The sequence below is a fragment of the Myotis yumanensis genome, unplaced genomic scaffold (assembly GCF_028538775.1).
Source record: "Myotis yumanensis isolate MYYU_CA2020_CCGP unplaced genomic scaffold, mMyoYum1.0.hap1 SCAF_24, whole genome shotgun sequence".
Classification (NCBI taxonomy): domain Eukaryota; kingdom Metazoa; phylum Chordata; class Mammalia; order Chiroptera; family Vespertilionidae; genus Myotis; species Myotis yumanensis.
This window is the reverse complement of record NW_027223775.1, coordinates 11529109-11542268: the sequence shown is the minus strand read 5'-3', so window position 1 is coordinate 11542268 and position 13160 is coordinate 11529109. Positions and strand designations below refer to the sequence as shown.

Here is a 13160-nt window from a genome sequence, read left to right as displayed (position 1 = left end):
GTTCAGAACCACGGACAGAAACACAAGGTGTTATTCTTTGAACGGCCACAAGAGGGATGCAGAGGATCGTTTTTGCAAAGGAATTGGCTGACAGCTTCCTTTAAGGCAGTGCTTCTCAACCTTCCTAATGCCGCGACCCTTGCATACAGTTCCTCATGTTGTGCTGACCCCAACCATAAAATTATTTTCGTTGCTACTTTATCCCTGTAATGTTGCTACTGTTATGGATCTTTATGTAAATATCTGACATGCAGCATGTATTTTCATTGTTACACACAGAACATAATTAAAGCATAGTGATGAATCACAAAAGCAATATCTAATTATATAAGTGTTTTTCGATGGTCTTAGGCGACCCCTGTGAAAGGTACGTTCGACCCCCAAAGGGGTCGCGACCCACAGTTGAGAACCGCTGGTGTAGTGGGAATCCCTGTTTCCCAGAACGCAACTCCCCGCCCACCGCCTGGTCCTCTCGCTAAGGAAGCGACCACATGCGCCTGGAAGACAGTCCGGGACCCTGAATACCATAGGGTGGAACAGAGACTCGGTCAGGCTGTAGGAAGGCCGCGTCACCCCAACACCTGCCCAAGCTGGGGGTTCCGGGCGTCCCTCCGCGACACCTCAGGAATCCGAGGCCTGGACACCGCCCAGCCGCGCCCTGGCTGAAGGCTTCTTGACGGACACTCACAGGACCCTGGGCAGCCAATCACCACGGGGGGTTGGGGCGGGGGGGCGGGCTCTTTCCACGGGATTCTGCCCTTGCCTGGCAGGAAGGCTCCACCCTACGCCCCGCCCTTTCCGCGTTTCTGACCGCCCATTGGCGGGCAGGGCTCTGTGACCTCAGCACTGATTGGCGGCTGGCCCTGACGCTCTGGAAGCCGGAAGCTCCCCCCTGGCCCCGCCTCACAGGGTAGCGCGCCGGGTTGGAGCTCGGGTTTGGGGGACCTCGACCAGGTGGCAGCCCGGCCAGAGACGGACAGGAAAACCAGGGCCTCGCGTATGAACCCCTTTGCCTCGGGCCTTCAACCCCCAGCCAAAGACCCCCGGTGTCCTCCTGAGAGATCCTCGGTCCCCCTAACCCGCCTGTCACACCCCGACCACGCCCCACAGACCGCGCCCATGACCAAGCCTCTCAGACCCACACCGCGCCCCTCAGTCCTCCCTGACTCCGCCCCTCAGTCCCCCAATCGCGACCCTCAGACCCCCACCCTGCAGCTCAGACCCCTCCCCCGCGCCCCTCAGTCCTCCCTGACTCCGCCCCTCAGACCCCCTCCCCCCCCCCCACCGCACCCCTCAGTCGCCCCCTGAGACTCCCCGGCTGCCGCGGGAAGGAGACCACCCCCTGGTGGTTCTCAATGACCGCAGCCTAGGCCCCTGGTCCTCCGTCTAGTTCTGTCCCCTGGGGACGCCCTGCCCGGCGGGAGCGGGTCCCTCAACGCCTCCTCCTTCCACAGGCACCGCAGCCTCGGGCTGGGGTTCGGGTGGCGGCACCATGAACCCCGACAGGGGCCCGCAGGAGCGCCCCGAGGAGGAGGCGGGGAGAGCGGGGCGCAGGCCCAAGGTGAGGGGGTCCGCGGGGGGTGGGGGCGGGGGGGTGAGGAAGTGGGGACGGGGCGCCACCCCTCGGGCCGGGGCGGACGGACGCACGGACGGTCTCTCCTCCAGTCCAAGGCCCCCTGCAGGGACGTGTCGGTCTTCTTGTCTCAGGAGGAGTGGGCGCAGATGGGCGCCTGGGAGCCAGCCCGGCACCAGAACGTGAAGAGCAACTCCGAGGCGCTGCTCAGCATCGGTGACGGGACCGCGGGGGGTGGAAGTGGGGGCGGGGGGGCTCCATCCAGGGCGCCCCGGGCTCCGCGCTCCCGGCCGGCGCTGGCTCTGCTGTTCGTTCCCTCAGCTCTTCGCCCGCAGGACAGACTTTCCTTCTCTCCTTCCAGGTCTCAGGGCCCCTCAACCCGCGTTCACGTGTAGCCGCGGGAGGACCGCCAAGCCCCAGGCCAAGGACTCGGATGCAGAGTGGACCCCGAGGCCGCGAGGTGCGAGCGGAGGGCGCGCAGGTACCTGACCCCAACCCGGGTGCAGGTCGAAGGCCTCTTGGGAGTGACCAGGGACAAGCAAGAGGCAAAGCAGTTACAAGCCAGGGGCTGTTCACATAAACCCCTTTTTATTAATACATTTATGAGAGAGAGAGAGAGAGAGAGAGAGAGAGAGAGAGAGAAGCCTCCATCCTGCCTCCTGCAGGCCCCCCACCGGGATCGTGCGGGGAACCTGGTCTTGGGTCCTGACGGTCATCCAACCGTGACCTCACGGTTCATAGGTCGAGGCTTAACCACTGAGCCACACTGGCCAGGTTCATAGAACCTCTTTAAATGTGTAGCAATATTTTATTGTCAAAAGTATCACAGAGGTCCCCCATTTCTCCCCCTTTGCTCACCTCCACCCAGCCCCACCCCCTAAGTCTATGATAATAAAACCATAATATGCAAATCCGGGGAGGACCAGCTGAAGGACCCTCCAGATGACCAGGCTATGACACACACTGGCACCAGGCCAACCAAGGCCTGTGCAATGCAATGGGTCGGCCCCCCCATCCCCCATGATGCCCTGCAGAGGGAGGCCCAGGCCACTAGCCTCTGGGTGATCAATGGGGGCTCCCAGTCACCCCAAAGAGGGAGGCCAGGCCACCAATGCAGAGCTGGGGCTGCTGAACGGGCCTCCCTCTACAGGCGATGGATCCCAGGGCTCCCAGACTGCCAGAGGGCACAGAAGACACAGGCTGGGCTGAGGGACTCCCCCACCCCCACCCTGCCACCAGTGCATACATTTATAAATTTTGTGCACTGGGGCTCTAATATACCCCTCTCCCTCCCACCTCTACTTCCCTCCCAGGTGTACATCTCCTAAACTAAGAGACTCAGGACACTTGCACCAGGGAGTACGGGCAGTGGCAGCTCATTCAGGCTAACCCCCTAAACCTGTCTCCAAGGCCCCTTTTCTATGACTTTCCAATGAGACAAAGCCGCCCCGCCTAGGCTGAATTCTTTCCTAAAACCTTTCCAGGGCAACACAGCAGCCCCACCTAGGCTCTCTCCTGCTGCTGCTTCTATCCTAAGCCCTTCCTTGTTTCACTGTCCCCAGCTTTAATGAACATTCTCTCAAAATACAAATAAATAAATAGCCATGGCTAGGAGGCTCAGTTGGTTGGAGCATCCTCCCATACACCAGAAAGGTTTCGGGTTCCATCCCCAGTCAAGGAGTGTATGGGATACAACTGATCGATGCTTCTCGCTCACATCCATGTTTCCCTCTCTTTCTTTCTCTTCCTGTCCCTCTAAAATCAATACACATATATCCCCAGGTGAGGATTGAAAAATAATACTAGAGGGGGATAAATGGTGATGGGAAAAATAAAATAAATAATAAAATAATTGTATTTTTATAGAACATTAATAAGTAAGTATACGAAAACGTAAAAGTGAGTAAAAAATAACTAATTCAGAAGGAGGAAGTTCTGACAGGTGAGCCGTGCTCTATGACCTGCATGGGGACAAATGGGAAAATTATTACTCATGGTAGTTAGGGGGTTGGGTTGTGGGCCAGGGTAGGAGGTAGTTCATCATTGGATCAGGTTCCCTGTCAGACATGGCATCATCTGCCAGGTTTCATGAAAGTCTGGTTGCTAGGGTACGTAGTTCCATGGGTCTGAGGTTGAAACATAGCTGAAGTCACGACATTATCTCTAACTTGCCCGAAACTCTTTCTGTGCGGAATAGACCTGAGTCTTTGTTCCTAAGACTGTGTCATGCTGATCAGAATCTAGTGATTAGGAAATGTGGGCACAGTCCATATGTGCAAAGGAGGAAGGATAAGAAAGAAAGGAGGCAAGGTGGTCCTAGTGCCATTGGACTGGACAAGGCCAGTATGAAGACAGAAGACAGAGAAGAGAAAGGGCCAGGTGGCAGAGTAGAGTTTCTTAGCAGTTACATGACCTTTATTATACTTGTGTTATGAAAGGCCAATTTTTTTATTTTTTGCTTTTTAGGGCAATTTTATTTTTTAAATCGGCACCCAAGGATATTCATTGAATTTAGAGAGAGGAAGGGAGGGAAACAGAAACATCAATGTGAGAGAGGAACATCCATCAGTTGCCTCCCGTGTACGCCCCAATAAGGATCGAATCCAAAACTTGGTGGTGCACAAGACAATCCTCCAACCAACTGAGCTGCCCAGCCAGGGATAGGCCAATTGAAATATATATATATATTGAACAGAGGATGAAGTACAGATGGGGTTTTGTCTGTTTTTAAACATTTAAGAAAATGAGCTGATGCTCCCAATAAAAGCATAAGCCTACTGAAACATCAAAAAAAATTTTCCAATCATCCTTGGTCTGTGCTTGGAATACCCTCTAATTCAGAATTCTGAAAGAATAAGAACCTGCAGATTTTGAAACAATTGCAAACCAAAACTGATTTCTCACCCGGCAAGCGAGGCTCAGAGATTGAGCGTCGACCTGTGAACCAGGAGGTCACAGTTCAATTCCCAGTGAGGGCACATGCCCGGGTTGTGGGCTCGATCCCTGGTGTGAGCTGTTCAGGAGGCAGCTAATGTATGATTCTCTATCATCATTGATGTTTCTATCTCTCTCTCCCTCACCCTCTCCCTTCCTCTCTGAAATTATATATTAATATAATTATATAATAATATTATATATTATTGATTTCTCACCATCTTTTAGCTAAACCTTCTTGGATGGCCTTCAGAGTGGAACAGAATAAACATCAGAAGGTGAGTATTTCCCAAATCCTGTGGAAAAGAAAATCTTCCTCCTGGATGCAAATGCAGGGAAGAGGAGGAAAAATCAGAGTGCACCCTAGAAAGTGCCACCTTCCTTTCCTGACCTCTTCAACAAAATACTCAATATCATCTTACTCATTAATAACATGAGCAACAATTGTAGCTACCATGGGTTTTATCTTCACAATGCTTCTGACTCTAAGAATTCTACCTGAATAAACTCACTTAAACCTTACCACAACCCTCTGAGGTAGGTACTATAACTATCACCATTTCTGATGAGGAACCTGAGCTTTCTGACATATAGAAGTGTTTGATTATATGTCTGAGATCACAGTATTAGTGGGCGTGCAACCTAATCCATAGCTTCATCTCTAAACCACTTACAAGCTCATTAAAATTTCCATAGTTTTATGCACTTTCCACTGTCTTATCCATCCATGATTACATCTTTCACTGACTGCTGATTCTAAACGCTATGCTGCAGTGAGAGATGCACTAAGACTTCCGACTCCTGGAAGCTCACTGACATCTAGGCAGTTTGCAAGGTGCATGGTCCCACATGAAGAAGGACATAGGAACCCCAGCATCAGAGCCTCCTAGTCAAATAAAAGAAAGCATCTCTCAACTGTGGGGAGCTTCAGGCTTGAGGATTGTGAAACAATAAACAGTAAAGTGACTTAAGGACTTCATAGAGATGACACACTATTCAATAGAAGCTCACCCATCTGGAACTGGTTTTGAATGCTCATTCCAGTAAGAAGTATGGCTTTTTCTCTGAGCTCTAATTAGGCCAGTGTCATCTTGTTTGAATCATTTGCTCCGCCTGCCTACCTCTGCATTGTGAGCTCTTTGGTTCACACCAGATTCTTCTCTCCTAGAAGTCCCAGGCCCAGCTCAGGGTCCCTGAGGACCCCTGAATATTTGCTGAAAGAGGGCTTTCAAATTTACAAATTAAACTAGAATAGGGTCAAAAGATAATGAAGATAATTTACATGTGATTTCAAATACAGAGATGGCTGAGAGGTACGTTGATAGCAGGACTGTAATCTCACAGTCATACTGTATCAAAGAGCTCACAGAACACTTTGGCGAGCACCATTATATTTCATGTTCATTATAACACTAAGAATTAGCATGTTATAGGTCAGGAAAATGAAAACTAGCTAGTAGCACAACCTTATTCAAACAGAATTGGTGGGAACCAACTAATCTAATCACAAATATTCTTTCCATGATATAGTAATTTGCACATCCTATATAATAAAAGCCTAATATGCTAAGTGTCCAGTTGTCCGTTCAACCAATCAAAGCATAATATGCTGATGATACACTAATGCCGCTAACTGCTCCCTATGACGTGCACTGATCACCAGGGGGAAGACGCTCTGACCTATAGGTTAGCTTGCTGCTGGTGTCCAGTTGATCGGGACTGAGTGAGATGGCAGGACACACCCTAGAGTCGTCCTGCGGTCCCTCCCTGGCTGGCCAACCTCCCGCATCCCTTCCCAGCCCTGATCGTGCCCCAGTGGGGTCCCTTGGCCTGGCCTGTGCCCTCTCGCAATCCAGGACCTCTCAGGGAATGTCAGAGAGCCAGTTTTGGCCCGATCCCACAGGCCAGGCCGAGGGACCCCACTGATGCCTGAATTCGTGCACTGGGCCTCTAGTTTTAGCATAATTTTCCTTATGGTCATGATAGGTTTCTGCCAGCCATTTCTTTTAAAAAATATATGTTTTTACTGATTTGAGAGAGAGGGAGAGAGAAAGGGAGAGGGAGAGAAGCATCAGTGAGCAAAAAAAACATGGATCGGTTGCCTCCCACATAGACCACAACCTTGGATCTAACCCGTAACCGGGGCATGTACCATGACCAGGAATGGAACCGGCAATCCTTCAGTTCAACCAACTGAGCTACACCAGCCAGGGCTCTGCCAACTATTTTTCTTTCTTTCTTTCGTTTTCTTAATCGTCACCCAAGGATATTTTCTCATTGATTTTTAGGGAGAATAGAAGAGAAAGGGAGAGAAAGAGAGAGAGAGAGAGAGAGAGAGAGAGAGAGAGAGAGAGAGAGAGAAATATCAATGTGAGAGACACATTGATTGGTTGCCACCTGCATAAGCCCAGACCAGGGCCCGGGCCAGGGAGGAGGAGCCTGCAGCCAAGGCACTCACCCTTGATCAGAATCGAACTCAGGACCCTTCAGTCCGCAGGCTGACACTCTATCAACTGAGCTACACTGGTTAGGGCCCCACTCTGACTTATTCTCTTCCCAGTATCCTTCACTCTCACTGTTCTATAAAAAAAGATCCTTAAGGCATGGGTTCTAGTCTTCAATTCAGAACCCACATTGGCCATTTCTTTTTCCTCTAATATTCATACTTCCCAGGTTTTTCAAAGACTTGTTGAGGTGTTCATTAAAGTCATGTATGTGAAAATATATCATAAACCCTACATAACTAAATAAATGCATGTTACCTTTTAATATGTGACTTTCACATTGAAGGCAAAGTCCAGGACGCCATTAAGTAATGAGTCTAGTTTGTAGGAATTGTCAGGAACAGCAAATTTGTTGACCACAAGTGGCTCAGAGCAGACCCAGAAACCAGTGCCCCCTCCTGGAGAAGCAAGAACCTCCGGACAGCACCCTAGATTGAAATTGGGTAAGTTAAATCATTTGGAGATTTCATTTCCACTAATTCCTCTAGAAAGACTGATCAGTATAGCCTAGGTATGTGGGGTGGGCTTTGCACAGGCCTGGATTTGAAACTGGAGTTAGCACTGAAGCTTTGAGCTAATCTTACAAACTCTCTGAGCTCCTGAATGCTAATGTGTAAAGTGAACATAAGGAAACATGGTTCACATATAGTTTGGAAGCATTAAACTAAATCTCAAACAATTGACACATGCAAGTTGTCCAATAAATCCATCTGTGATAATAGCAACGAAATTCTCTCGGTGTTGTGTGCCCAGGTCTTTACTCAGTGCCGAACACATGATGTGCCCTTACTACATCTTTTATGAATGACTAAAGGTTGGGAGGTTGAACCTGATAATGGGATCATCTAGAAACTAAAATTGAATCAGCCATCAGTAGTCAGTGTGGAGTGCTAGTCTTTTAGTTAACGGAGGAAAATACAAGATAATATAAAAGAACAGGTGATCATTTGATGGGAGGACATTGTGTGTTTTCTGACAAGACGGGGACTAATGTTCCAGACCTCACCGACCCTGGTTCACCTGCTCTTCTCCCACGTAGACCTCAGGAGAAAGGAGATCGAAGTGAAGACGTATAGCCTACGGGAGAGAAAGGGCCAGGTCTACCAAGAGATCAGCGAGCCCCAGGACGATGACTACCTCTGTAAGCTGACCCTCACCAAGGAGCATGTTATGTCTTGATGCAATAATTTCACCTCATCTTTGGGTGCCCAAATCATTCCCTTCCTCTCGTGACCGGGAGTACAGGATTGAGGCTCACTGATGTGAGCTCTTTCTGAAGCTCTTCTTGTCCAGGAACATGCACTGCACCCTGACTAATACCTGTTGCTCTTGCCTCCAGATTCTGAGAAGTGTCAGAACTTCTTCATTGACAGCTGTGCTGTGCATGGACCTCCTACGTTTGTAAAAGATAGTGCCATGGACAAGGGGCATGGCAACCGCTCAACCCTCACTCTGCCCCCTGGGTTGAGAATTGGACCATCAGGCATCCCTGAGGCTGGGCTTGGAGTGTGGAATGAGGAATGTGATCTGCCGGTGGGCCTGTACTTTGGCCCTTATGAGGGTCAGATCACAGAAGATGAAGCCACAGCCAACAGCGGCTACGCCTGGCTGGTGAGAAGTTTACCTCTTCCCTGTCCTCTGGCTTCCCACAGCCCTCCGGTGGCTTGGTGGGCCCCACTTCTACATGCTGGGACATGGATGGGGACAATATGGTTAGTTAGCTCTGTGTACTGAGCAGACTTTGCATGAACATGGAGCTCCTCTCTAAAGATCAGGGGGCAAATGAGAGCAAAGTGGTACAGACTCCTCCCTTGTGGGGCTCCTGCTTAATGGACAGACCTGTAGGTGATGAGTAAGAAAAATATCCCGTGATCATCATTGGGAGTTGAATCACCATGCAGGCTGAAAGAGATGTGATGACAGTAGAGTAAGTATTCTATTATGTACACACACACACACACACACACACACACACACACACACACACAGCCTTTAACTTCTTTTCCTGAAATGCAGATCACCAAAGCGAGAAACTGCTATGAGTATGTGAACGGAAAGGATGCATCTCAGGCCAACTGGATGAGGTAAGTTCACTGGGCTTCTGAGTGCCAGAGAGGATACTCATGCCTGACAGCCCACACATCTGTTCTTCCCAACATGCCTCCCTAATGGTCTCCCTCAGTCCCCTGTTCCCCTTTTTTCTCCATACAGTGACCTTGAACATCAAGAGACATTTAGGAAAAGAGGAGGTAAAAGTATAGCATATGTCCTCAAAATACAAGTTTCTAGTTTGGGCACTGGGAAAACCTTGAGAACATTGGATTACTCTGTGATTTATCTAATGGACATTAGTTAAACACTTACATGTTCCAGTTTAGAGGAAGGAATTCATTACCTACACAGATCACACAATCCATGACCCTAGGGAGATCTTACTGCAGACGGACATGAAACATTTTATTTCATTAATCTTTAACTATAATTTTCCTATTTTTCAAGGAGTGCCCAGTGCCCAGATAGCCTTAAACCAAGGATAGTCTAAACCTGTGAGGGCATCACATCATCCCAGCCTCACTTCTAACTAGAACTGGGTGTTGGAACCTGCAGAGTAATAGTGCTCATGGCCCTTTCCTGAGGGGCTCTCTTGAATCGGGTCACAGATTATGAATAAACTAGTATTGTTCTGTGTTATTTTTCTAAGAAAAAGAGACCTCCAAGTTTCTGTGGGAACCTGGGAGAGGCAACTGAACGATGCCTTCAATAAAGTGTGGGGAGACTCGAGAAAGGCCTCTGAAGAGAAGGTAGACTTGGACTGAGTGTTGAATGATGTGAGCTAATCCAGAAGCAGAGTCCTAGATCAAGCACCGACTTCTGTGGTGTCACACAGAACCTGACTTAGAGCTTGGAGAAGATGGAGGTCACCGGGTTTGATGGGAAAGTCTGGAATGAGGCTTTGGAAATGGCATTAGGCATTGAGTACTGAGAGCAGGACTTAGGGACAGAAATTCACATGACGTTGTGACAGAGGCTCGGACATTGAACAGAAGGTTCCCCAGGAGCGTGGGTGTGGGTTCCATCAGTGCAGAGGGCCTTAAGGGTCAGTGAGGAGCTGGACACGAATATAACAGGTAGTGAAAACTCATCGCCTGTGGTTTTCTTTCCTTTTATCTGCCTCAACCCCAGGTATGTGAACTGTGCCCGGGATGAGGAAGAACAGAACCTGGTGGCCTTTCAACATCACAGGCAGATTTTCTACCGAACCTGCCGGGTCGTGAGGAAGGGCTCTGAGCTGCTGGTCTGGTATGGAGAAGAGTATGGCCAAAAGCTGGGCATCAAGTGGGGAAGCAAGTGGAAGACAGAGCTTGTGGCCGGGAGAGGTGGGCACCACTCTTCTTCAACATGGAAAGAAAGAATTCTTAGAAGTTTTCATGATCCAACTCTCAAGTGGAGTAAAATCCACTGTAGAGTCAGTAAAGCTTCAAATCAGATGCTTCAGAAATTGATGATTCATCACATAGGTCTTTGATTCTTAGGAACAATTTTAATATTTTTATTTTTGTTCTAATTTTTAAAAATATGCTTTTATTGGCTTTAGAGACTGAGATGAAGGGAGAGGGAGAGAAATATCAATCTGCTGCCTCCTTCATGCCCCCTACTGGGAATCAAGTCCACCACCCAGACATGTGCCCTGACCAGGCATCAAACTGGCTACCTCCGTGTGAATGGGACAATGCTCAACCAACTGAGCCACACTGGCCAGGGACAATTCGTGTTCTATTTTTAAAAATACTTCATGCACAAAATGCACAGCATCATATAGTGCTGAAAGGATTAGAGGCAAAAAAAAAACGTTTCAGGCACTTAACCAGCTCTCTCATCAACATGGTTGTTGTGGGGCTGTTGTTTTTTGGGAACACTTTAGCTGTTTCTTCTTCATTTACTGCATATTTCTAAATGAAATGTGTGTGTTAACATGCATTCATTCATTATTTCAGTGACTTGTCATGTGAATTCCTACTCGGTGCTACACAGGGTTCTGGGAGCTGGAAATACAGATTAACACGGTGATCAGAATCACTGCTCCTGGGAGCTGGCTGGTGAAGGAGGGAAGCCTGGGAATACATGTGCGCATGTGCTTAATATTACACAGTGATTAGCGCTTTGGAAAAAAGGTCCCAGGACAAGTGCCTAGGGATCAGTGTGAGGGGAGTGTGGGTGTGTCGGATTCAGAAGGTCAGGGGAGGGCTTTCTCAGGAGATAACATTTACAACACCTGTGGCAAAGGGTTCTGGGCAGGGGGAGCGGCTGGTGCAGGAAAGGAAAGAGGTGGGGTGTTGATCTTTCTGAGGGCTACTCCTGTCTCAGTCTCGGTACAGAGGGTAAGAACGGAGGTTGGACAGATGCCTAGCAGCCTGGAAATACAGTGCCTATGATCCAAGCTGAGATACTGGGGACTTTCTTGAGTGAGAGGGGACAACTGGGCAGTTTTCAGCTGCAGAGTGGCATGTTCTAAAATTATGCTTTGTTAATTTTTTGGAAAATAAACTTCAGTGGGGAATCCCCTCCGAGCTTATTTCAACTCCAAGTGAGAGAGGAAGGCGGACTGGCTGGAGAGGGACGGATGTCAGGAGTGTAAGAAGCAGGATTGGGGAAATATTTTTGTTGTGGTTAATCCTCACCCGATGATATTTTTCCACTAATTTGTTTTGAGAGAGAGTAGAAGGAAGGGGGAGAGAGAGAGAGAGAGAGAGAGAGAGAGAGAGAGAGAGAGAGAGAGAAAGAAACAGAGAGAGAGAGAGAGAGAGAGAGAGAGAGAGAGAGAGAGAGAGAGAAACATCAGTAGCTTGCCTCCCACACACACCCCAACCAGGGCTGGGGATTGAGCTTGCAACCAAGATATGTGCCCTTGACTAGAATCAAACCCAGGACCCTGGAGTCCCCAAGGCGATGCTCTATCTACTGAGCCACACTGGCTAGGGGATGGTTGGAAAGATATTTTGAAACAGGACTTTGTAGTGTATTTGAAATAGGCTAACACTGAAAGAAATCAAGTAGGAATACTGTGTGAGGAAAGACACATTTCCATTTTATGATTTGTGGAAAATTGAGAGAAAAGCAATTGCTAGTTGGGGCCTGTGGTTTCTCTATTTTTAAATATTTTTATTGATTTGAGAGAGAGAGGAATGGAAACGAAGAGAGAGATAGAAATATCAACATGGATCAGCTGCCTCCTGCTGGGATCGTGCACAAAACCTGGGCATGTGCCCTGACCCGGAATCGAACTGGTGATGCCCTGGTTCATGGGTTGATGCTCAACCACTGAGCTACCTGGCTGGGCCTGTGATTTTTCTCTTTAACATGATGTAGAAGTTACACGTACATGGAAAGGTCACAATAGTCCCACCCATATAAGGAGTGAAATGGCTACTGATGGTCCATGATCTGTAAGATCTTCTTTCTTTTCAACCCTCACCCAAGGATATTTTCCCATTGATTTTTATAGAGAGTGTAAGAGAGAGGGAAAGACCGAGAGAAATATCGATGTGAGAGAAACACATCGATTCGTTGCCTCCTGCACATGCCCTGACCAGGGCCCGGGCCGGGGAGAAGCCTGCAACCGAGGTACATGCCCTTGATGGGAATTGAACCCGGACCTTTCAGTCCACAGGCTGAGGCTCTATCCACTGATTCACACTGGCCAGGGCTGTAGAAAAGACATTTGATATGGGGTCTCTGGATTTCTGAAGAAGAGTAGTGCAGACAAAGAAAAAGAAAAATAGACTGTGAAGGAACATTTTGTGGGAGGCAAAGCTTGCACTGTCAACACAGTAAGAATGATTCTGGGGCCAGGTCTTACCAGGAGACAGAGCATACCACACCGGCAGCCTTGCCCACACCTGCCCTGACCAAAACTTTCTTCTTCAGCAGAACCAACGCCAGAGATCCACCCATGTCCCTCCTGCTCTGTGACCTTCTCCATTCAGACATTCCTCAGCCAACATGTGAAACGCAATCACGCCTTTGAGATTCTTCCAGGAGCATCTGCAGGAAAACACCTCCAGTCAGAACAACCCGGCTCAGAGCGTCAGAATCAAGAGTAGCAGCAACATACGGGTCCACATGACTGGAATGACAAAGCTGAAGGTCAA

General features: G+C 48.8%; 1 protein-coding gene across 1 annotated transcript in view; it reads left to right on the top strand.

Moving 5' to 3' along the window:
* Positions 1 to 1492: 1492 nt before the first annotated feature.
* Positions 1493 to 13160, top strand: part of LOC139000529 (histone-lysine N-methyltransferase PRDM7-like) — a 39700-nt gene continuing 28032 nt past the window's right edge. Inside the window, 9 exon segments of the mRNA XM_070402679.1 lie at positions 1493 to 1561; positions 1666 to 1789; positions 1935 to 2033; positions 4736 to 4785; positions 7298 to 7454; positions 8051 to 8152; positions 8351 to 8622; positions 9028 to 9095; positions 10195 to 10388. Coding sequence (XP_070258780.1) covers positions 1493 to 1561; positions 1666 to 1789; positions 1935 to 2033; positions 4736 to 4785; positions 7298 to 7454; positions 8051 to 8152; positions 8351 to 8622; positions 9028 to 9095; positions 10195 to 10388 — 1135 coding nt within the window.